This window comes from Elgaria multicarinata, chromosome 1, assembly GCF_023053635.1.
Source record: "Elgaria multicarinata webbii isolate HBS135686 ecotype San Diego chromosome 1, rElgMul1.1.pri, whole genome shotgun sequence".
NCBI lineage: Eukaryota > Metazoa > Chordata > Lepidosauria > Squamata > Anguidae > Elgaria > Elgaria multicarinata.
The window spans coordinates 212,238,303-212,259,356 of record NC_086171.1 but is presented as its reverse complement, the minus strand read 5'-3'; the positions used below and the strand labels follow the sequence as shown (position 1 = coordinate 212,259,356).

General features: G+C 46.8%; 1 protein-coding gene across 3 annotated transcripts in view; it reads right to left on the bottom strand.

The window, feature by feature from the left end:
• Positions 1-21,054, bottom strand: part of UCKL1 (uridine-cytidine kinase 1 like 1) — a 69,060-nt gene that overhangs the window by 28,431 nt on the left and 19,575 nt on the right. For all 3 annotated transcript variants that reach the window (XM_063147408.1, XM_063147407.1, XM_063147409.1), the window contains exons 2-7: positions 12,977-13,170; positions 12,246-12,352; positions 8,754-8,924; positions 7,458-7,529; positions 4,699-4,888; positions 2,337-2,398 (exon numbers count right to left, since the gene is read on the bottom strand). In XM_063147408.1, the coding sequence (XP_063003478.1) occupies positions 2,337-2,398; positions 4,699-4,888; positions 7,458-7,529; positions 8,754-8,924; positions 12,246-12,352; positions 12,977-13,170 (796 nt within the window). The remainder of the gene's footprint in view (positions 1-2,336; positions 2,399-4,698; positions 4,889-7,457; positions 7,530-8,753; positions 8,925-12,245; positions 12,353-12,976; positions 13,171-21,054) is intronic.

Here is a 21,054-nt window from a genome sequence, read left to right as displayed (position 1 = left end):
TCTTCTAAGAGGGCGCGTCGCCACTCCTGGTTTTGCTAAGTACCGATCGAACCGATTCATTGACCGAACGTTGGGGCCCGGAGTCGGGCCCCGTGCTGCACCCCACCTGCCCCCTTGACTCGCCTACCAGAGCTGCATACTGAGCAAAAGGCAGGGCAGACAAGCAGATTTAAAAACGAAACGAAAAACAGGAGGGGGGGGGGAGAAAGTAAGCACCATAAAATCCCCCAAACAGACAGCCAGACGTGAACTTGGAACGGAGGGCCCATGCAGTTAGTTTGTGAGAGACTTCTGGAGACCATGTCGGCACTTATTAGCCTCCTTCCACAGTTCAGGGCTGGTCCCTGGGGTGCTTCACACCCTGCCGGCAACGTCCTGAGCACAAAATTCATTCTGCGATCCCAACTCGCAAGGGCAAAGTGGCAGGCCGTGTCGCTTTCCTCGGTAGCTTTCTCCATGGCTGCTCCTTCCCTTCGCTTCCTGAATGAATGGAGCGAGGAGAGGGGGCTGGTCCCCACCTGCACCAACCTGCCCTACATACAACCCTATTCCCCCCACTGTCTGAGTGGAGTGAAAGCAAGCCCATTGTTCTGCAAAGGGTTCCCCCGAATTGGCCCAGTAGTGCTTGGATTTTGCTACCGTGGGCAGCTGCTCCTACCATCCGTTGTGCCAGCAGGCCCAGGATACTTGGATCCAGAGGCGATTCACACCACTGATCGCAGGAAGAGGGCCTTTTCTGCTGTGGCCCCCTGGCTGTAGAATGAGCTACCTAGAGAGGTTCGCCTGGCCCCTACATGGTGCTCCTTCAGTAGGCTGAACGTATGAAAAGGAGAACAGGGCTCCTGTGTCTTTAACACTTGTGATGAAGAGGGAATTTCAGCAGGTGTCATTTGTATGCATGCAGCACCTGGTGAAATTCCCTCTTCATCACAACAGTTAAAGCTGCAGGAGCCCTGCCCTCTAGACTATCTAGACAGTCTAGTATAGCTCCTGCAGCTTTAAATGTTGTGATGAAGAGGGAATTTCCCCAGGTGCTGCATGCAAACAAATGACACTGGCTGAAATTCCCTCTTCACAACATTCATAGAATCATAGAATCATAGAGTTGGAAGGGGCCTTCAAGGCCATCGAGTCCAACCCCCTGCTCAATGCAGGAATCCACCCTAAAGCATCCCTGACAGATGGTTGTCACATCTGTTAAAGATACAGGAGCCCTGTCCTTTTCATATGGTCACCCTACCTTCAAGGCACCAGGGGAAGGTCTTTTCCCAGTTCCTCAATATCTTAGCATTTTAGCATCCGGGTCTTTTAGCTCCGCTGTTTTAAATCTGTGTTTTAAATCTCTGGATTGCTGATAGGTTTTATTCTGGTTGTATTTTTACATTGTGGTTTTAAGCTTCCATATTTTGTATTTTATGCTGTACTTTGAGGTTTTAATTTTTGTGAACTGCCCAGAGAGCTTCAGCTATGGGGCAGTCTCGAAAGGAAATAATGAATAAATGTAGATCCGAGCACACGGCAGCTTCTGATTTACAGCAACTAAGGGCTCAGCTGCACGTTATGTTAAATCCAACGGGTAGCGGCGCAGGTGATCCTTACCATTTTGTTCACCTTCGCGTAAGCACGTGGGGCTCCAATCCAGATTGGGACCCTTGCAAGTGGGTGAAGGAAGTTTAAATCTTCCCACCCAATCGTTTTCTACCTGCAAAATTCACTCCCTCCATTACTGCAGGGACTTAAAAAAAGAGGGGAAACCCTCCTTTGTGCCAACTGAGCTTTTCTTCTTCTTCTTCTTCTTCTTCTTCTTCTTCTAGTCCTTGCGATGGTGGGAAGAGGATGAATTTAGGGCGGGGAGGAAGTGGCTGGGGCGGGAAGTTTACGGAAAAAGAGAGAAAGAGAATCTGCAAGCTTAAAGGGGACCCTGACCAAGAGCCCAGCAGCTTGAGAGAGGAGATTTAGGCAAGGAAAGCTATTTATTGTGCTGTAACACTGGTGAATATTTGGTCTCTCTTACAACTTTTGCACTTTTGCCAGGAGGGTTACCCAAGAATATTCAAACACTCCTCCCTTTGGCTAAACAAACCGGGAAGTCTCAGTTAAGCCCCAGGGTCCAGATCCTGAACGCCTTTCAGTGAAGGGTGGGAAGCTCTGGAACAAGGCGGGGCCATTCTGGAAGCAGACCTGGCTGGTTTCATATCCCAGCCTTAAGTTGGCCAACACAACTCACTTCACTTGAAGTCACGAAAGCTGGGGAGACTTTGCAAGTCAGTCCTGGGTCCTGGCCAAGTGGTACCCCCAAGGCATGGGTCACCCCAAACCCCCAAGGTATCCCTTACCTCTTCCAGCTGGCTGTGGACGTGCTGGACGATCAAGTCGATGGCTACGGTGTTCCCGCTGCCTAAAGCCGAACAGAAAGAAAGAGAGAGAGAGAATGTGTACACCCGTTGGCTACTTGTAAGGATCAGAAAGATCCACTAGAGGGAGCCAGCGCACAGTCAGTCAGCCGGCAAGGGGAGCACAGATAAGGAGGTACCAGAATTATGTTCCAGTTTGCAAATCACGCCCGAACGTGAACAAGGTGCTCACGTTCTCTGAAAATGTCCGCAAATTTCCGAACTTGTGTTCACGTTTGCAAAATGAGCACTTCTAAAAACACACACCACGCTTTTAAAAATGCACGCAATAAGAAAGGCATACTTTAAAAAATGCACAATTTTAAAAAGCATTTTTACGCTTGATCTGTAAGGTGGCTGCAAAGTGCGTGTGTGTGTGTGTGAGAGAGAGAGAGAGAGAGAGAGAGCAGTGAGGATGAGACACAAGAGAGCGCACTCTGACCGCACCCACGGCCCTTGGGACAAAAAGGGGTTTTCCACCCCTGGTGGAAATGAATATATTTATGCTACTCTATTTTGGAAGTCACTTGCTTTGGGGTGGGTTTTTTTGGGGGTGGTGGGGGTGGATCCTGTTGAATTTCTGCATGTTACACAGCTGTTAAGTGCAGAGGACCCTGCCAGGAGTAAAACAGCTCATTCTACCCCTTTCTTCGGAGTAGGACTTATCTGTTCATCTAAACACGTCTGCTCAAAAGCATTTAAAATGAGCAGGAAAACTTAGAATCATAGAATAGCAGAGTTGGAAGGAGCCTACAAGGCCATCGCGTCCAACCCCCTGCTCAGTGCAGGAATCCACCCTAAAGCATCCCTGACAGAGGGTTGTCCAGCTGCCTCTTGAAGGCCTCTAGTGTGGGAGAGCCCACCACCTCCCTAGGTAACTGATTCCATTGTCGTACTGCTCTAACAGTCAGGAAGTTTTTCCTGATGTCCAGCCGGAATCTGGCTTCCTTTAACTTGAGCCCATTATTCCGTGTCCTGCAGGACACGGAATAATGGACTCAAGTTAAAGGAAGCCAGATTCCAGCTGGACATCAGGAAAAACTTCTAGCTAAGGACTATATTTGTCCATGTGTGTGTTGGGCATCACATAATCATAGAATAGTAGAGTTGGAAGGGGCCTACAAGGCCATCGAGTCCAACCCCCTGCTCAATGCAGGAATCCACCCTAAAGCATCCCTGACGGATGGTTGTCCAGCTGCCTCTTGAAGGCCTCTAGCGTGGGAGATCCCACCACCTCCCTAGGGAACTGATTCCATTGTCGTACTGCTCTAACAGTCAGGAAGTTTTTCCTGATGTCCAGCCGGAATCTGGCTTCCTTTAACTTGAGCCCGTGATTCCATGTCCTGCACTCTGGGAGGAAGCTATTTTTAAAACATCAACCAGCCAACAAAAACTTGGCTCACCCAACCTGCAGGTCATATGGCAGGCGGGTGGAGTTTATCGATGGTTTTAAACCACGACCGTAAAAACAGAATAAATGAATGAATAAATAAATAACAAAATAAATAAAAATAGAACTCCCATGTACAGTTGCAGCATACCTCCAAGTATCAACTGTGAGCAATGAATTGGGGAGGAACCAACAGCTTTATGCCCGGCTTGTGAACACGCCGAGGTATTTGGCTGGATGGGGCTGGGCACAGAACGTGGGTGCTCTCGGTGGATTTTGAATTCTTTCAGACAGGGGGATATTTATTTATTTATTTATTACATTTTTATACCGCCCAATAGCCGAAGCTCTCTGGGTGGTTCACAAAAATTAAAACCATTAAGAACGTAATAAAACATCCAACAATCTAAAAATCCAAATACAAAATACAATATAAAAAGCACGTTTCCTTACCATCACTCTGCTTCTTGCTTCTCTTCTGCATTTGAAGCGTACTGAATTACATGGGAAGAGAGCAGTGACCACATGGTCTGTAATTTTAAACCTCCCAGCCCATATAGTTCAATCGGACAGCGCCCTCTAGTGGGCGTATATAGCGCAACTTCGACTGCACACAGCAGGAAATCCCGACACATTTCAGAAGAATCGGGCTTTCCAAGGTTTATTTTTAAACGGATTGACTGGGGAAAGGAGTGGGAGATGCACAGGAGGCTCACGTCGTCATGAAAACGACCTGCGAACTTCCGTGAGTGGCTAGCCACGAGTGTGCCATAAATCGCTCGTTTAAAGACGACCTTTGGTTTGCCCCAGCAAGGGAATTCTTAGGCCAGCTGGAGCAATAGGTCTAGCAAACTCCTTGAATTCCACCCAGGGAAGTGGTGATCTGTCAGGCTGGGCCGAGGACAGGGCGCCTACCTCGGGGGACGACAATGTCAGCCACACGCATGGTGGGCTGTATGTACTGGTCGAAGGCCGGCTTGACAAACTTGTTGTATTGCTTGATGACTCCATCGATGTCCCTGCCGCGCTCGCTGATGTCCCGCCGAAGCCGCCGAACCAGACGGATGTCTGAGTCTGTGTCGACAAATATCTTCATGTCTAGAAGCTGGAAGGGGAAACGATATCAAGCAGTGGGAGTGGAATATTGACTAAAAAAACAAACAGGTGCTACCAGGACTTTGGAAGTACTGAGGGGCCACTTCTCACAGAGGTGGTCCACCCACCTTTGGACGTTCCCTCCACACCCAAAAGCAAATGCTTCTAATCCACACTTCTCTCCCTGACAGGCTAGATTTCTAAGCGCGGGGACAGACAGGCTAGTTTTCTAAGTGCAGGGATATTTTTGCGTGGACGAATACCAAATAACGTTCGCCTCCGCTTACATCTTGAAGTGGCGATGCCCAAAGACAGGTCGGTGAGTAAAGCAAGCGAGTAAAGACTGAGAATCTATGAAGGCCTGTCCTGAGCAGGCCCCTGCATTTGCCAAACGAAAGTGGAGCATGTGGCAACAGCATCAGAGTATCAGGCAGGTGGCGTGTTCAGGAAGAAGGGAGGCAGCGCTCAGATGCCCTGGTGCAACCGTGGGGCTCAGCATAAGGCGGATGGATTAGGACCTAGGGGCAAGAATCAAAAAAGACTCCGGGGTCCATCGCTTTGTCTTTGAAGCAGGAATAACTGCAAAGGACCCACTTGGGACAAAGCTCTTCCGCTGAGAATTTCCCAACTGGCCACTGGAGGGCAGTCTTGTCACAGTTTAAGCTGGGACTGCAATGCTTACGCTTCCTTTGTATAAGGGGGGATTCTATTATAGAATCATAGGATAGCAGAGTTGGAAGGGGCCTACAAGGCCATTGAGTCCAACCCCCTGCTCAATGCAGGAATCCACCCTAAAGCATCCCTGACAGATGGTTGTCCAGCTGCCTCTTGAAGGCCTCTAGTGTGGGAGAGCCCACAACCTCACCAGGCAACTGATTCCATTGTCGTACTGCTCTAACAGTCAGGAAGTTTTTCCTGATGTCCAGCTGGAATCTGGCTTCCTTTAACTTGAGCCCATTATTCCGTGTCCTGCAGGACACGGAATAACGGGCTCAAGTTAAAGGAAGCCAGATTCCGGCTGGACATCAGGAAAAACTTCTAGCTAAGGACTATATTTGTCCATGTGTGTGTGTGTGTGTGTTGGGCATCACATAATCGTAGAATAGCAGAGTTGGAAGAGGCCTACAAGGCCATCGAGTCCAACCCCCTGCTCAATGCAGGAATCCACCCTAAAGCATCCCTGACAGAGGGTTGTCCAGCTGCCTCTTGAAGGGAGTTTGTTCCAGAGGTTTGGGACCACCGCAGAGAAGGCCCTGTCCTATGTGTCCTATGTGGACACCCACCTAATTGCTGTCACAGGTGGGCAACCTCACCAGGCAACTGATTCCATTGTCATACTGCTCTAACAGTCAGGAAGTTTTTCCTGATGTCCAGCTGGAATCTGGCTTCCTTTAACTTGAGCCTGTTATTCCATGTCCTGCACTCTGGGAGGATTGAGAAGAGATCCTGGCCTTCCTCTGTGTGACAACCTTTCAAGTATTGGAAGAGTGCTCTCATGTCTCCCCTCACTCTTCTCTCCTCCAGGCTAAACAGGCTCAGTTCTTTCAGTCTCTCTTCATAGGGCTTTGTTTCCAGACCCCGGATCATCCTGGTTGCCCTCCATCAGGTCATGACTTTGCACGCGTATGGCCTGATGGCCAAGTAGCAATAAAACAATTGATTGATATTTATGTGCAAGAGACAGTTCACTCCCCAGCTCACAGTGCAATTGGTTCACACTGAATGCACTATTCACAATGGCCTCAGCAGAACCAGTCAGCCCCAGTATCGGTGGAGGCGAGGCGATTTGAGCACATAACATCTGGACTGCGCCAGCTACACTGGTTACCTGTGTGTTTCTGAGACCAATTTAAAGTGCTGGTTTTGACCTTTAAAGCTCAAAATGGTTTGGGACCAAGTTACCTGAAGGGCCGCCTTCACCCATATCAGCCTGCCCGCACTTTAAGATCAGAAAGAGAGGCCCTTCTCATTTGCCCACCTGTGACAGCAATTAGGTGGGTGTCCACATAGGACAGGGCCTTCTCTGCGGTGGTCCCAAACCTCTGGAACAAACTCCCATCGGAGATCCGCCATGCACCATCCTGGTAGGCTTTCAAGAAGGCCTTAAAAACATTTTGTTTTACCATGGCCTTCCCAATATGAATATTGTTATTGCTGCTATTGTCATTCCTGCTGGTTTTATTGTCGGTTTAATGGTTTAAATTGCTGTTTTATTGTGATCCTGTTTTTATTGCTTTTAATATTTTATGTATTTTATTGCGGTTAATATTTTATGTATATTATTGTTGCAAGCAGCTTTGTGAAGGCCACTGGCCTGAAAGGCCGCCAGGAAATGTTTTAACTAATAACTAAATAAACTCCAAAGGAGAGATCCACGGTGTGGAAGCGCCTCAGGTAGCTCTTTTAGGGTCCTTACTGAAATCCGGAGAGGTTTCACCTCCCCACTGACATAAGAGCCACCAGCCTCCACTGGAAGAGTCCCTTCCAAAAATTTTAATTTTAGGCTGCTTCTAAAATGGAGCTTCTGAGCTTCGACACTGACGAGGTCCATTTCGAAAACACTGGCCATCCCGTCTTACCTTCAACAGCTCCTTATCGGCAAACGCCATGATGCCTTCGAATATAATCACATTGGCACCATAAAGGGTTTTCTGGAAGCAAGAGAAACATCATCATTGAAAAAAATAAAAATAAAATATCAGCGTGGGGTGTAGCAAAAGGGGAGACTGTGACGCTTGCTCATAACAAGCCTTGTTTTTTATGAAACGGAAAAGCTTGCAAACTGAGAGAGAGAGAGAGAGAAGAACCCAAGAAAAGCCTAAACGCAGCCTTCTGTAACCTGTTCTCCTCTGGATGTGTGGGGATGGCAACTCACATTATCCACAATGGCCAGGCATGATGGAGATTGTAGTCCATTTGGGAAGCACCAGGTTGGGGAAGGTTGGTCTAATGCTATTTCTACCAGGAGAGCTGTAGGGTGCAATCCGATGTGTGTTTGGACAGGAAAAAAAGTCCTACAACTTCCAGCATGCCTGTGCTGGGAGTTGTAGGACTTTTCTCTCTCCCCAAACAAGTATAGGACTGCACTCTTAACTGTGAAGAAGCTTACGATGGGGACAGACCTTACGCACCCAGGCAGAATCCCCCAATAATTCTCCCTTGAACAAGGCTGAGTAAATAAATAAGAGTTGCCCAGGAGTGAATTTTAAAAACATAAGAACATCAGAAGTGCCCTGATGCTGGATCAGACCAAGGGTCCATCTAGTCCAGCACTCGGTTCACACAGTGGCCAACCAGCCATCGGCCAGGGACCAACAAGCAGGACATGGTGCAACAGCACCTTCCCACCCATGTTCCCCAGTAACTAGTGTATACAGGCTTACTGCCTGTGATACTGGAGGATGCACATAGCCATCAGGGCTAGTAGCCATTGATAGCCTCCTCCTCCAGGAATTGATCCAACCCCCTTTTAAAGCTATCCAAATTGGTGGCCATCACTACATCTTGAGGTAGGGAGTTCCATAGTTTAACTCTGTGCTGTGTGAAGAAGTCCGTCCTTTGATCTGTCCTGAATCTTCCACCAATCAGATTCCTGGGATGACCCCACTGGGTTCTAGTATTATGGGAGAGGGAGAAAAATGTCTCCCTGTCCACTTTCTCCACACCAGGCATCATTTTGCACACCTCTATCAGGTCTCCCCTTAGCCTCCTTTTTTCCAAGCCAAACCATCCCAGCTGTTGAGACCTTCCCTTTTTATCTCCAAATCTTGCAACGAAGAAGCCCCTTAAAAACAAAAAACAAACTTATCTATATAGACACCAGGAGTGGGCAACGTCTGTCCCTCCATATATTTTGGAATGGAAGCGAGGCTCACCCATTCTTTCTTGCGACTGTGGGTGGTGAAGTCGTAAATGGGGATCTTGACGCTTTTGCCTTGCTTGAGTTTCTTCAGCGTGGAGATGATCAGGTCAAAATCGAAAGCGTCGGGGTGGTCGAAGTTGTAATCATTGCTGGCTGCCTGCTGCTGCTGCTCCTTCGTCAGCACCTGCCAGAGAAAGAGACAGGGTGTGTGTGACCTTTACAGCACAGAAGATGCAGGCGGCCGGGTAACGAGGCGTCTTGGCTGGGAGAGGGCCAAAAGACTTCTCCAAGGCAGCTATCAGACAGGAGGTGCATTCAGTCCATAATCATAGGGAGAAATGAAACTGACTCGATGGGAAGCCAATCTATTTCTGGTCAAGTCAATTTCCATGGGGAAATTAAAGAAAATGTGTTTTGAGGGCCAAACCAGCAGAGACGATAGCAGACGTATATGCCACGATAGGGTTACCATCAAAGCCAAACAATGGTGCGTGTGCAATTTTAAACACAGCATAGGTGTACTAGATATGATAGCTAAAGAAAGACCCATGTTCTGGGACAGTGTAATGGACTATAGAAGCAGTGGAAGCACATAATTAGGGATAGCCATAATTGGTATCCCCTCCTTGTAAGCTTTCTTTGGTTTCTGGCTGACCTCTGTTAGAGATGGTCTGATGGGCTAGATGGACTGTTTGCCTTATCCAGCAAGGACAATTAGGGTTTTTTTTTTATTGCTAGTGTTCACTGATTGTTTGGACCAAACAGCAATTCAAATGTTGGTGATTGACTGATGGTGACTCTCTTAGGCTCTTTTGTTTAATTGGGCAGGGTTAAGTTTATTAACCTATTGTTAATTATTGTTAATTATTGTTTAATTGGGCAGGTTAAGTTTATTAAAGCTGGAAGAGGGGGAAAGAAAGACGCCGCTAAAAATCTCAACTTAGGTTTCTGATGAAATTGCTAACTCAGCCCAATTACAGGTCTGATTCAAAGGATTACAGACCTGTGAGGATTCTTTATTTACAACTGGGGTGAGCAATCTGTTGGCATCCAGATGTTTTGGACTACAACTCCCATACGTCCTAGCCATCATAGTCAATGGTGAAGGATCATGGGAGTTGTAAGCAAAACCATCTGAATGGTCATTAGTTGTCCACACCCTGATCAGGGTAGACTAAAAAAGGAAGAAGACTAAAATAAATATTTTTACGTGAAATTGGCAGGTTAGACGACCAAATTGATTAAAAGACAGATATACACAGTAATATAATTATGCTAGGTTGGAACATTGGTCCAATCCAAATGGCAGTTGTTCCCCAGAGTCTTAAGTGAAAAGGGACTTTCCTATTCGTTTTTACTCCAAATGCCAGATATTGAAGCCAGGATTTTCTGCATGCAAAGTATATGCTCTTCCACTGAAGATGGAATAAAAAAACCCTGAAAAGTAGTTGCATGCTCTAGAAAATAAACGTATAATAAGGTGCAGAAGGACAGGACTGAAACTAGAAAAGGATAATTTAGGAATAATTATTAACTAACAGGAGGGCCAGGATCTATTCTCGATCCTCCCAGAGTACAGGACACGGAATAAAGGGCTCAAGTTACAGGAAGTCAGATTCCAGCTGGACATCAGGAAAAACCTCCTGACTGTTAGAGCAGTACAACAATGGAATCAGTTAACTAGGGAGGTTGTGGGCTCTCCCACTCTAGAGGCCTTCAAGAGGCAGCTGGACAAGCATCTGTCGGGGATGCTTTAGGGTGGATTCCTGCACTGAGCAGGGGGTTGGACTTGATGGCCTTGTAGGCCCCTTCCAACTCTACTATTCTATGATTCTAGGTAAGTGTTCATCATTGTTCAATTAATTTAATTGTGTCAAGTTTAGAAAAGAAAAGCTGAGGAGGGTGAGGGGAATAGCTTTGCAGAAAATTAGCTCCCTAATTAAACTTGCTGGCACAAAGGAGCTAGGGTGGATTTAGGGTTTAAGCACTGAATCCCATTGAACTGGCCCAAATGAAGCCTACTTAGAAAAACTGATTGTTTGATGTTGCTACAGCATATCGCTCGGCAGAAGCCTAATTTAGTAATCGGTCAGCCTTCAGTTCAGGTACCTTCAGACACCTGAAACTTTAAGGGAGTCCTTGCTTGTTAAAGGAGGTCACACAAAGACTCGGTTCAAACAACACGTTTCTCAACGGTGGAGGGTTTTTTTGGGGAAAACATTCCATGCAGAATATCCACCTGCACAATTGTTGTGTGGTGGGCTCCGTGGAGTTTTCCGTTGTGTTGAGTTGACTTTTCCCATTGGCTACAGAGTTCCCTGGCAAGAGTGGTGAAAGGAGCGAGTGCCACTCTAGGAGAGCTGAGGAGACTGGGTGATGTTGTTTTTTGCAGCAATGGCTGATGGGATACCATCAGGGGGACGGGAGGAGGAGAGGGTGGAGAAAATATCAAACATCGTAATGGGTTTTACTCAACTACACGGTAGCCCACAATCACGCAATGGTGGAGTTAGAACATGTTGTGTGGAGAGCAACCCCTATAAACTCAACCGTTGAGTGGAGTTCTCACACTGCGTTGACTAACGTGTTGCCTGAACCGAGCCAAAAGGAAAAGATGACCCATGGGGTTTCCCCTTTAAATGGATGCTCAAAACATCCTTCTTTGCAAGAAGAACCATAACCTGTCCCAGGAGTGGAAAAACAGATGCAATTGTTATACCCGGCGGTCTGTAAGTTAAGGCAGCTGTGGGGTTGTTTCCAACGTTGCTCTAACCTAAGTCCCATTCATTTCAATGGGTCTGGTCTAAGATGGCCTTTCTCCTGTGTTGCCCCCCCCCCCCCCCTACGGATTGCCCTTCCTCAACAACTACGATTGCCCCCCATTCTCATAGCCTTTGGAAAGGGTCTTTTCAATTTGGCCTTTCAGAATGTGTGAGTTTTAATGTCTAAGTACACCCCCCCCCGGTTTCACTGTTCTTGTTTTCATCATTGCAAGGTTGTATTGTTTTAAATGGCTGTATACTGCCTTGATGGCTTTTTAGCAGATAAGTCAGTATATAAATAGGTAGTTAAATAAATAACATTGGATACAATTCAATTTTCTTAATGGATATTTGGAATAGTCACTTCTTCTGGGCAGTCTGATGGATACATCTAACCTCGTACGGGCCTTATCTGTGATAGCACTGAAATAGTTTTACTGCTTTTAAATTATGTATTGTTTTAACTTGGTTTATGGTTTAATTTGTTTTTAGCTCTGTATATTTACTATTTTATACTGTATGCTTTTATCTGTACGCCACCCTGAGATCTTATTGATATAGGGCGGGATATAAATGTTTTAAATAAATAAATAAATAAATTTCAGCTAGATTATTATTAGAGGAGATGTTTGTGACGTGTCCTACCCCAACCGTTCCATTTTGCATTATTTACTTTCAAAACAAACAAACACAATAAAGTTTCAGTACTGAGCCGCTGTGGCGCCTCACTCTGCTTTTCTCACCTTGTAGAAGGAGTCCATGGAAAGGAGAACCACCCACGGCACGTCCAAGGCCTCAATGATCATCCTGGCCACGGTGGTCTTTCCAGAGGCACTGCCTCCTCCAAGCCCTGAGGAACGAGGGAGGGGGAAAAATGAGGATAGGAGACAGGAATATTGATGTGATGTGTAACCGAACAAGCTTTTCCGACTGAAAGAACTGGGCATGTTTAGCCTGGAGAAGAGAAGGCTGAGTGGAGACATGATAGCCCTCTTCAAGGACTTAAAAGGTTGTCACACAGAGGAGGCCCAGGATCTCTTCTCGATCCTCCCAGAGGGCAGGACACGGAATAATGGGCTCAAGTTACAGGAAGCCAGGTTCTGGCTGGACATCAGGAAAAACTTCCTGACTGTTAGAGCAGTACGACAATGGAACCAGTTACCTAGGGAGGTTGTGGGCTCTCTCACACTAGAGGCCTTCAAGAGGCAGCTGGACAGCCACCTGTCAGGGATGCTTTAAGGTGGATTCCTGCATTGAGCAGGGGGTTGGTGTTTGGGCACTGCCCTTTCTGCCTTCGCCCCTTTTCCAACCACTGGAACGTGGTCCTGAGAGCTTCCCCGAAATGGAATTTGGCCCGTGGGCTGACAAGGCGTCAGTGCTCCCAGCCTTATAGTAATTGAAGAGCCAGTCTGTGGACTTTCGCTGCACATGGATAGAAATCCAAAATGGTGCCCCTGCCAGTGAAGCGTCTTACCAATGGCAAACGCCTCTTTGGACTGAGCGCCATGCTCGTTGTACCAGGGCGGCCGGCCGGCGGTGTAGATCGTCCTTTTACTCGTCCGCAGCAGGGGAGGCTCAGATTTGCACTGGCTGGTGGTCCGTTTCCGCGGCGACCTCGTGGTGCCCACCGGAGGCAGCAGCCTGTCTAAGGATTCAGCACTGCTGTTGCTAAGAGACAAGGAGGAGGAGAGATTAGGGCCAGCTTCTAACAAGAGCATCCGAGGTGGTCGACCTGCGCAAGTGTGAGAGTCAGTGTGGAGTAGTGGTTAGGAGTCAGGAGATCCGAGTTCAATTTATTATTATTATTATTATTATTTATTTATTTATATAGCACCATCGATGTACATGGTGCTGCACAGACCACACAGTAAATAGCAAGACCCTGCCGCATAGGCTTACAATCTAATAAAGTTGTAGTAAACAATAAGGAGGGAAAGAGAATGCAAACAGGCACAGGGAAGTGTAAAACAGGCACGGGGTAGGGTGAAGCTAACAGTATAGAGTCAGAACAAACTCAAAGTTTAAAAGCTATAGGGAAAAGAAAAGTTTTTAGCTGAGTTTTAAAAGCTGTGATTGAGTTGGTAGTTCAAGTCCCCACATGGCCAGGGAAGCTCACTGGGTGACTTCAGGCCAGTCACAGACTCTCAGCCCAACCTACCTCACAGGGTTGTTGTGAGGATAAAATGGAGAGGACGAGGATTATGTACACTGCCTTGGGTTCCTTGGAGGAAAAAAAGTGGGATATAAATGCAATAATAACAACAACAATAATAATAACGGCCTAATAATGGATAGAGTACTGGACTTTGGGAAGACTTGGCTTTAGGAACTTGGGCCGGTCATTCTCCTCCCTATGGGAAATTTTAAACACGTCCCGCACATAAAACCAAACTAGCAAGTCAGAAAGAGGACTAAGGTTAGGAACCCTTGTCCCCAATATCTAGTGTTCTACATGCAAGGATTATTTATATATTTGTACGGAGGGCATACGATCATGTGAGCTCTCCTCGCCTGCTGTATGAAGCGGTACAGTCAAGACACATGTTTTACTACTTAATCTTTTATTTGTGAGAGCTTGGATTTGGGCCTACTCTACACCAAGCAGGATATAGCAGTATGAAAGCGGTATGTGGTCTGTGTCAATGGGCCCCAACAGTTGCCGGTGCATTTCAATGCTGCTATAAAGCAGTCGTGTGGCTCCTGCCTTTTATATACCACTTCCATAGCGCAATATCCTGCTTGGTATAGACTAGGCCTTGGACACCACAAGGATTGTGGGAAGATTTTAGGCCCGAACTTTTTCGTTGAGCAAGGGTAATTGGGGAGGCCATAAGCATATCTTGATATGCTTAAAACTTGATGTTGTGCAGACTTTATACTGTTAGTTTTACCCTACCCTGTGCCTGCTTACCCTACCCTGTGCCTGTTTGCATTCTCTTCCCCTCCTTATTGTTTTACTATGATTTTATTAGATTGTAAGCCTATGCGGCAGGGTCTTGCTATTTACTGTTTTACTCTGTACAGCACCATGTACATTGATGGTGCTATATAAATAATAATAATAATAATAATAATAATAATAATAATAATAATGGCCAGATATTCTTTTATTCTATTTGTTGTTCCGAAATCTTTTGGACGGGGAGTGGTATATAAATATTTAAACTAAATAAAGAAATACATAAATAAAATCAAGCAAGTGTTATTTGCAACTCCACTCCCAACTTGGCCCACTGGCGCTGGGGAGAGGCAGATGACAAACGCCGTTACCACAGCTCAACGTAACAACCTACATGTGAATCCTAGGAAAAGATGGGTTGACCGCGCCGCCCTCCAGAGAAAAGTTAGCTACCCTCACAGGGAGTCCTTTCTGCTCCCCCCTCCAGAACAGAGGAAGTTGCCTTATATTGAGTCAGACCATCGGTCCATTTAGCCCAGTATTGTCAACACTGACTGGTAGCTGCGGCTCTCCAGGGCTTCAGGCAGGAGCTTTTCCAGTGCTACCTGGAGATCAAACCTGGGACCTTCTGTATGCAAAGTTCCTTGGGCGCTTTGCCCCATGAGCATTTTGTTTGAGAGGCAGTTTGGTGGAAATTTTGGCTGCAAATTAGTTTCCGGGCGAAGTATAAAGTGTTGGTTATCACCTTTAAAGCCCTACACGGTTTGGGTCCAGGCTACCTGCAGGATCGCCTTCTCCCGTACAATCCGCCAGGCACATTCAGGTCCTCGGGGAAGAATTTACTCCAGTCAGCCAAAACTAGGCTGACAAGTATTACCCAGAGGACCTTCTCTTCTGCCGCTCCAAGGCTGTGGAATGGCCTGCCGGAGGAGATTCGCCAGCTTAACAGTCTCTCAGAATGTAAAAAAGCTATAAAGACTTATCTCTTCCGGCAGGCCTACCCAGTCGAATTTTAAGATGTCTGGCTGTTATTTGAATAATGTATTCATTTTATATGTTTTTAATGAGTTTTATGACTTTTATAGTGTTTTTGTATTTAATGTTGTTCCCCGCCTCGATCCAGAGGGAGAGGAGGGTAAGAAACGTCCAAGGAACAAACTTCAAAGTGATCTTGATAGGCTGAAGTGCTGGGCTGAAAACAACAGAATGAAATTTAATAGGGATAAATGCCAAGTTCTACATCTAGGAAATAGAAACCAAATGCAGTGTTACAAGATGGGGGAAACGAGAGGGATCTTGGAATTGTTGTGGATCACAAGCTGAATATGAGCCAACAGTGCGATATGGCTGCAAGAAAGTCAAATGCTATTTTGGGCTGCATTAATAGAAGTATAGCTTCCAAATCGCGTGAGGTACTGGTTCCTCTCTATTCAGCCCTGGTTAGGCCTCATCTAGAGTATTGCGTCCAGTTCTGGGCTCCACAATTCAAGGACGCAGACAAGCTGGAGTGTGTTCAGAGGAGGGCAACCAGGATGATCAGGGGTCTGGAAACAAAGCCCTATGAAGACAGACTGAAAGAACTGGGCAAGTTTAGCCTGGGGAAGAGAAGATTGAGGGGAGACAGGATAGCACTCTTCAAATACTTAAAAGGTTGTCACACAGAGGAGGGCCAGGATCTCTTCTCGATCCTCCCAGAGTGCAGGACACGGAATAACGGGCTCAAGTTAAAGGAAGCCAGATTCCAGCTGGACATCAGGAAAAACTTCCTGACTGTTAGAGCAGTACGACAATGGAATCAGTTGCCTGGTGAGGTTGTGGGCTCTCCCACACTAGAGGCCTTCAAGAGGCAGCTGGACAACCCTCTGTCAGGGATGCTTTAGGGTGGATTCCTGCATTGAGCAGGGGGTTGGACTTGATGGCCTTGTAGGCCCTTTCCAACTCTGCTATTCTATGATTCTATGAAATAAACTTCAACATCATCTTCTTCTTCAGCTGGGGGGGGGGGGAGCAACTTGTTCCCTCCACCCACCCCAGAAAGGGAAGGCTTGATTTTTTAAAATTTATCTTTTTCCTGTTTTGTTTGTTCCTTCTCTCGCAATCCCTTCAGCCTGATGAAGAAGTCTGGAGAATTCAAAAGCCCACCCCCAATCTGTGACAAGTCCGGTCGCTCCTACTAAAGACCAGCTGTGGATACTGTCATTTATTTCCCCAGTGGACCGACGCGGCTTCCTTTGCTTTCGAGATGCCATGAAACTGTACGGCCGGCCATCTGATATTTCTAAATCTTTAGCGTTCAGCAGCCTCCCTGATCAGTCGTAGCGCAGTTTAGGGAACAGAGGAGATCAACCGCCTCTCTGGCGACCATGTGGCAGGAACTCAGCCCTGCTCCATGGCCTTGGGCCCGTAAGATAAGCTGTCCTGAGCAGCACCAGCTCAGCGAGTCAGGGACAGAACAGAACAGATTATTTATAGCTGATCTTTCCGAGGCCGGCCAGCTTGCCCGCCCCTCCTCTGGTTTTCCATTTCTGGGCCACATCGCATCCCCTTTCGCTGATGCGTTTATATAGTGAGCTGCAACCATGCAAAACAAGGCCCCACAGCAGGATTAAAAATGTCCTGCGAATGAAATGAGACAGACGGCCCCTCTCATTCGCTCACAGGTAAGGAGATCAAATTCCCTGTTTGGCATCCCGTAGGGAACGTTGCCCCCTTTCAAGATCTTGAGAGTCAAAATGTGGCCTCCGATTCCAGGTGTAAGCTGGATGTTTTAAGGGGGTTGGGGGGGGGGTTAAGTAGGAGAAATGATGTCCCTAAATATGGACTTGTTTTAGAGTTGCCACCTTTTTTTACTCACGCTGCTCCTCTGCGTTTAACAGCAGCCTGTCATACAGAACTTAGACAAGACAAGAAAATTTCTACATTTACGATTTCTATGTTTCAGGCTGCTGCTAACTGCAGAGGAGCAGGTCTAGTGGAAAAGAAAGCGGATCTCCTATGGCACATTTTCTAAGCAACTTATTTTTGTGAAAGAAAGAGAGAAAGAGCATTCAGAGAATGAATAAGGTAAAAGGCAGGCACCACATTTGGTTTCCAAGTTACACAAAGAGTAATAAAGAGAAACAAAGCAGTAATGAACTTCAAATTTTTATATCTAATAGTTCAGGTTCTGCAAAGTTTGCCAAGCAGCAACTGTCTTGCAAAGGGCTTTTCCCTTTGATCTAGGAAACTTAGCACTTGGGAAGTTCATCTTAGGGCGCAACCCTATGCATTTTTAGACAGAAAGAAGTCCTACAACTCCTAGCACGCCCCAGCTGGCATAGCTGAGAGTTGTAGGTCTTTTTTCTGTCTTAAACATGCATAGCATTGCACCCTTAATTGCACCAATAGCATTTCCTAGAACAGCCTTCCGCAATGGGCGCTCTCCTGATGCATTAGACTACAACTCCCATCATGCCCCAGCCAACAGGGCCACTGGTTGTATTAGCTGGAAATGCTGGGAATTGCAGTCTGGAACATAGGAGAGGATGTATTTGGGGGAGGCTGGCCTAGAATTCCTCAATATGGTGGTGGTGGTTTTTAATATTATTATTTTGCATTGCACCTACTCCAGACCTCTCAAGGTGGCAAGTTGAAAAAGAGTTGAAAAAGATGAGAGCTGAGCTTTAGGATTTGCTGCTCCAAGTGAGAAAGGAGAACTATCTGGAGCATTGGCCAAATACATCCATATAGGGTGACCCTATGGAAAGGAGGACTGGGTTCCTGTGTCTTTAACAGTTGCATAGAAAAGGGAATTTCAGCAAGTGTCATTTGTATGCATGCAGCGAAGTTCCCTCTTCAGCTTCACTCTTTAAACTGCAGGAGCCCTGCCCTCTTGACCACATACAAAAGAGGGCAGGGCTCCTGCAGCTTTCACTGTTGTGATGAAGAGGGAATTTCACCAGGTGCTGCATGCATACATAAACGACACCTGCTGAAATTCCCATTTCTATGCAACTGTTAAAGATACAGGAGCCCTGTCCTCCTTTCCATAGGGTCACCCTAATTCAACACAGCTACAACTTGAAACCCTGGATATCACGGACTGTGGATGGGAAGGTCAGGGTTCCGCCACTGGCGTCTTAACCTTTCGAAACCTGCTGGAGAGGCACAACCGCAGCAGGAGCAGCAGCAGGCGCATGGCCAAGGAAGTTTAAAGGGATCATCTTGCCAGGACACTATTGGATGGCGTTTCAGGCTGCACCAGCCACCCAAACACACAGATGTGGAGAGCAGCTAAGAAAAGCCAAGTGCTTAATTCCCTTTATTTATTTATTTATTTATTACATTTTTATACTGCCCAATAGCCGAAGCTCTCTGGGCGGTTCACAAAAGTTAAAACCATAATAAAACAACCAACAGGTTAAAAGCACAATTTCAAAATACAGTAAAAAAGCACAACCAGGATAAAACCACGCAGCAAAAATTGATATAAGATTAAAATACAGAATTAGAACAGTAAAATTTAAATTAAAGTTAAAATTAAGTGTTAAAATACAGAGAGAATAAAAAGGTCTTCAGCTGGCGACGAAAGGGGTACAGTGTAGGCGCCAGGCGGACCTCTCTGGGGAGCTCATTCCACAACCAGGGTGCCACAGCGGAGAAGACCCTCCTCCTAGTAGCCACCTGCCTCACTTCCTTTGGCAGGGGCTCACGGAGAAGGGCCCCTGTAGATGATCTTAAGGTCCGGGCAGGTACATATAGGAAGAGTTGTTTATTCGTTCAGTCGCTTCCAACTCTTCGTGACTTCATGGAAATAACCTGGCCCCAAACCGTTTAGGGCTTTAAATGTCAATACCAGCACTTTGAATCGGGCCCGGACCTGGACTGGCAGCCAATGAAGTTGTAAAAGGACTGGTGTAATGTGATCTCGCCAGCCAGTCCCTGTTAGTAAACGGGCTGCCCTGTTTTGTACCAGCTGAAGCTTCCGGACTGTTTTCAAAGGCAGCCCCACGTATAACGCATTGCAGTAATCCAAACAAGAGGTTATCAGAGCATGGATAACTGTAGCTAGGCTATCTCCGTCCAGATAAGGGCGCAGTTGGTATATCAGCCTAAGCTGATAAAAGGTGCTCTTTGCCACTGAGTTCACCTGTGCCTCAAGTGACAGTTCTGGATCCAAGAGCACCCCCAAACTACTGACCCAATCCTTCAGGGGGAGTGCAACCCTGTCCAGGACAGGGCAAACATCACCTCGCCGGACAGATGAACCACCCGCTAACAGTACCTCGGTCTTGTCTGGATTGAGTCTCAGTTTGTTAGCCCTCATCCAGTCCATTACCGTGCCCAGGCACTGGTTCAGAACAGTCGCTGCCTCACCTCAAACTGCCTTTGACATGGTAAACAGATAACGCAAACCTATTACTTATTTACCCCATTGTTAACCCATGGTATGATGCTAGCCAGAGGTTGTCCGGCAGACAATGGAACAAACCGTGGTTTGTTTTCTCAATCCTTCGATGGTTTGTTTCTCTCCATCTTCTCCTACCCTCTCCTTGTATCCCAAGTGCCTTTGCAGCAGTGTTGTACTGGCATGTAGAGCAGCTGGGTTTTTCCCCCACTGCTCCTGCCAGCTGCCTCTGTAGCCTGGCAAAACAACCCACAGTTCCGGGTTTGCATGTAACGACAACCCACAGTTCACAACCCAGCAAGAAACCATGGGTCCTCTTTCAGTGCTACACCGATTTAAAATCCAAACCATGTCAATGACATGACGTTAACAGTTCTCAATATACCTCAGCAGTGGCAATGGGTGAAATAGCAGGTGGAGCATTAGCGCTCACGCACATGCATTTATATGCATGCACATTAGAGGCAAGACTCAAGCTGTGTCTTTGATACAGACCTGGGGTAGGGAGTTTAAATCTTGTTGCCCGAAAAATCCAGAAAACTGATGCTAACAAAAGGTTAACATGGCAAGAACATGGAGCGCAGTAATCACGGAATAGAGAGCTTTAGCGCTTACGGTGCGTCTCTGGCTGTCCTCGCTGCCCGCAGGAAAGGATCAAGGTGTTGTTCTCCACTTCGGGAGAACTTTATTATAATGCAAAACCCGTTATAATGAATCAAACTTGGCGCCTTACAGATGGTGCTGGACTACAACTCCCATAATCTACAGCCGGCATGCTTAGGAATGTTGGGAGTTGTCGTCTGGTTGGGCTCCAGGTTGGAGAAGGGTGATTTCAGAGCGCGAGCCAGCCCTGCTGCCACCTTTCGCCTTTGGTGCTCCTGGCGTGGCAGCACAGATGTGTCACAACAGACGCCACAGTGGCAGAGGTGTGCCATAGGGCACCTGTCTTGCCGCCTGCCATTTTCAGAAATTCTTGCATTAAAAATGTATATACATTTTTAAATCTGCTAACACCAGGAGCACCTGTTTAGTCTATTAAGGGCGCAATCCTATGCCCGTTTAGACAAAAAAAAGTCCTACAACTAGGACCTTTTTTTCTGTCTAAACGGGCATAGGATTGCACCCTAAACACCCTTAATTTATCATGATGCTGTCCAGATGTATTGCCTGGGAATTACAGTCCCAAACACCTGGGGGGCATTAGACCGGAGAAGGCAGACCTCACCATCCGTCCCTCCTTCCAAAGTCCTGTCGCTTTCAACAGGAG